This window comes from Pteropus vampyrus, unplaced genomic scaffold (assembly GCF_000151845.1).
Source record: "Pteropus vampyrus isolate Shadow unplaced genomic scaffold, Pvam_2.0 Scaffold381, whole genome shotgun sequence".
Lineage (NCBI taxonomy): Eukaryota > Metazoa > Chordata > Mammalia > Chiroptera > Pteropodidae > Pteropus > Pteropus vampyrus.
Genome location: NW_011889162.1, coordinates 369,751 through 373,818, shown reverse-complemented (window position 1 = coordinate 373,818; position 4,068 = coordinate 369,751). Strand labels below are relative to the sequence as shown.

The 4,068-nt window shown below is 56.4% G+C and overlaps 1 protein-coding gene across 1 annotated transcript in view; it reads left to right on the top strand.

Annotated features, from left to right (window-relative positions):
* The window catches only part of IQCA1 (IQ motif containing with AAA domain 1), a 54,125-nt gene extending 50,088 nt beyond the window's left edge, over positions 1-4,037 (top strand). Inside the window, exon 10 of the mRNA XM_023523189.1 lies at positions 3,067-4,037. Within this exon, the coding sequence (XP_023378957.1) occupies positions 3,067-3,288 (222 nt within the window). The 3' untranslated portion in view covers positions 3,289-4,037. The remainder of the gene's footprint in view (positions 1-3,066) is intronic.
* Positions 4,038-4,068: the final 31 nt, after the last annotated feature.

Below are 4,068 nucleotides of genomic sequence, written 5' to 3'. Positions count from 1 at the left end.
CATCCAGAATCACCTAGAATCACCCAGAATCACCCCCGGGACACCTCCCCCGACCGCGCCGCAAACAGGTGGGCCCTCCCGCCGGGGCCCTCCCCGGTCACTGCCCGCAGCCCCAAGCTGCTGCTCCGTCAGCATTTTCAAAGGGTTATGCGCTTTTCTTTAATACGAGCACTTGTCATAAGAGGGCTCCAGGTCGCTGTGGATAAGATGAACTCAGTGTTGCCACACTGTCCAGGCCTCGTCTGCATGCCGCGGGTCATCTCCTGGCGCGGGCATAGCTGTTCCTCTGAGCCGTCTCCTTCCAGAACCTCGGCAGAGGGCTCTTCTCGGCAGCAAGGGTCCCAGAAGCGGCCCCTCCGAGCTGAGCAGTTGACGACTTATCATCTCATACGGCGGAAACTGACGGGTTCGAGCTCTGTTGGCAAAACCAGCCTGTTGCCAGTTTCCTCTAAATCGCCAAGCCCCCCGTTTTTCTGGCTCTCCCTGTAGAAAGCTGACTCTTCAGTCGAGCAGCCTGCGCTCCCCCAGCACTTACACTTCGGGACGATGACCCCTTATTAAGCACCTTGTCAGACAGACACATTAGTCCTCGCAGCACCCCTGTCAGTGAGGTGGTGTGATTATCCCATTTGTCAGATGCAGGGACTGAGGTGCAGAGAAGTCGAGTAACCTGCCCAAGGTCACGCGGCTGTTAGGAGCAGAGCCAAGACCAGGAGCAAATCCGTCTGAAACAGTCTGTGCATTTAACCGTTTGCTCCACCATCTGCCTGTTGTTACGGAGCTTATTCCTTGGGCTTCTTCGTTTGCGCACACAGCCTGGCTCCCAAGGGAAGTTCGTCATCAGAGTGAAGCCCCAGCACACACCCCTCCTCGTCCCGGAGGCGCGGGTCTGCAAGACCTGGGTGGGGGTTGGGGGTCTGCAAAGACCTGGGTGGGGGTTGGGGGGCAGCGCCTCGTGAGCAGGTTCCATCCTTATCGTCAGGGCCGTTGGTAGGATTTCGGGACGTCCCATTGAGCATCACCCCTCCCCGCACTTCGCCCTCTCTCAAGCCCCTCTGCTCCCCTCGGCTCCCACGGGAGCTGCCTGGGCAGAATCATGCAGAGCCAATCATTTCCTCCTGACGGAGCTGGGGCACGATGGACTCCCATGGGTGTAGGAGGAAACGACAAAGGTGCCCCGTGGTCTGGCCTCAGGCGCAGCCTGCAGGGCTGATTTTGCTGTAAAATCCTTTCTCTCTCTGCTGTGGGTTACATTACAAAGAGTCTCCCCTGAATCGAATCCAACAACATGGAAAGAGGATTATACACCATGACCGAGCGGGATTTAGCCCAGGTTCCACATCCAAATATCAATTAATGTAACATACTGTATCATTAGAACAAAGGACAAAAACCACATCATCACCTCAATGAAGAAAAGCATTTGACAAAATCTGGCACCCCTTTATGATTAAAAAAAAAAGCTCAAAAAGTAGGAAGAGACGGGAACCTCTTCAGCCTGATGAAGGACAACTACAAAAAAATTCACAGCTAACGCACTTGAAAGACTGGGCGCTTCTCCCTTAAGACTTCCTCTTCCGGGCATCGTTACATTGCTGTTTCTCACCAGGACAGTCAGGGAAGAAAATGAAGTAAGAGTCATCCATATCGGAAAGGAAGAAGTAAAACTCTCTCTGTTTGCAAATGGCGCGATCTTGCCCTTGGAGGTCAGGGTCGCCCCGTCTCTCGCCCATTGGAGCCAGAGCTCCCCCAGGATTCTGCAGCTTCCCGTCGGGCTCTCCTCTCAACGGCCTCGTCCTCGCCAGGTGCCCCTCCTGCACCGTCAAGCCCCACGGGGACGGGCCTTTCCACGGGTCGAGGGAAGAAGGCGAGCCTCCGGTGCAGCCACCACGTGGCCAACAGCCTCTCAGCTCCAGCGGATGCCCTGTGCTTCAGAGCCGGGTCCAGCCACCCACCCCGGGGGGCCCCCGGCCCTCTCTGGAAGGGGTCTTCTCAGCCCCTCTGCTTGGCACCCCAACTCTGCGGGACCAGACTCTGGGAGACTGGGCCAAGCCAAGGGCCTCCCGCCGAACAGGGTCCCAAGACATGAGTGTCACTGTCCCAAAGGCTCTGCTAGTCGTACACGGCTCTGTCACCCTGCCCACCAGCTGTGACTCCGATACAAGCCTTTTGCTTGTATTCCTCAGGGTGGAATGTATCGAATGCTCACTCCCTTCCCTAGATGTCGCCGGCCCTTCCCAGCCAGGTGCGCAAGGGCACACGGAGCTAAGCAACAGGTGCCTGGTCTCTACAGGCGACCACAGGCTGCTCTTTGGCTCTCTGGCTCAGCGTCCGGATTCTAACCTGCTCAATCGCCCCTGCACCAAGCGGAACCAAAAATGGCCAAGATCGTGCCTGGGCGTCCCTGAGGAGGCTCTCTGTCACCCCTACATCCTTCTCCTCCCCCGGCTGCCTCCTGGCTCCTGTGCCAGGCGAGGTTCAGTTAAAGCTGCGTGTTGCTATGGTGATGTGGCCAAATCTGACCCCACAGGCTGGAAGTATCCCCCTGGGGCCCCTCACCTGACGTCTGTCCCTCTCCCTCACTAGTGCTGAGATTATACCAAAATAACACAGGTCCCAGCCGTGTCCAGCGCCTCAGAGACAGAGCTGTCATGCTCTTACATAACAGGCGGCCATGACCTCGGTCCCTCACTGTCACGGCGGTCGGCAGAGGGCCTCTTAAGTTCACCTTCAGAACAGCTCCGGGGACCACTGAGCCCCACAAACTAGCGCTCACTCCCAGCCTGCTTCCTTCCGCTTGGAGGTCCTCTGCAACTTCCCGTTCTCAGGGCCAAGGTGCTAGAACATTCCGTCAGGTGCTTCCTTCCTCCCGGCTTGCCAAATCTGGACTCTGGAGGCCGAGGACAGGAAGGGCCTGCAAGGACAATCACCTAAAGCCAGAAACTGGTCCCCAGCCCTGGCCCAGGACTAACCTGAAGAAATGGTGTTTTTCAGTGTTTTGAAATCACTCTTTTCTCTATGTGTGTGGGCTCATGGTTTTTTATTTTTCTTCTCTCTTTCTCCCAGATGGAACCTAAACGCCTAAAAAAACAGCTTCCAAAAATTCTGAAGCTCCTGAAACCCAACGACAGGATTCTGATCGTGGGGACCACACGCCGTCCTTTCGATGCCGAACTCCAATCTTTTTGCAGAGTTTACCAAAAAATCATCTTGGTTCCCAGGCCAGACTACGCTTCCAGATACGGCGAGTACCCCGGGCCCCCCACCCTCCCCGCGCGCAGTAACTGAAGCTGGGTGTCAGGTGCTGCCTTGCAGGTGCGTGAAGCTGGGGAGGTGGCCCTCATCACCCCACGATGACCAGGGAACATAAGTGGAGTCCGTGCACTGGAGGGTGTGTGTACTTGGACGGCAGCCAAGCTCGGTGCCGTAAACGTAAACCACTAGGTCCCAAGAGGAAAACACATCTCTGCTCTGCTGTTAACATATTTCTTTCTACCTAAGACCAAAGGAAAATGGATAGGGATGATTATTTTTGGCCCCGAAGGTGACAGTAGCCCCTGCCAGTGCAGATTTTTCTTTTGATGGGAAGAGTAGATCACTCATCTCGGCCTGTGGTGATGGCGTCTTGCTCACACGATGCCATTTCTTCTCACTGGGTTGAGTTTTTCTTATTTTTTCAGCCTCAAAGTATGAGTCCAGGGGCATGTCGACTGACTTGAGTATGAAAGGAGCTTGCTTTTTCAGCTTTTTGCTTCTTGACTAGATGGACTCAAACGCCACTTCTTTTGAAACGTATTTTTAGACGGGAACAACACAGAACAGGGGCCATGAGAGGCGGCGCACGTGGCATCGAGAGAGCCGCGGGCCATGGGCTCTGACGAGCCCCGGCTCTGGATCCCGGCCCTGCCGCCGAGTGGCAGGATGGCCTGGCCACCCAGCCGACCTCTGAGCCACGCTCCGCCTCCGAGTGGCTGGTTCACAGGGCCGTGTGACCTCGTCGTTGACGGCAGGCGGAACGCCTGGCTCTGTGCCAGCAGCAGAGCGCGGGCCTGGCCGAGGGCAGAGGCC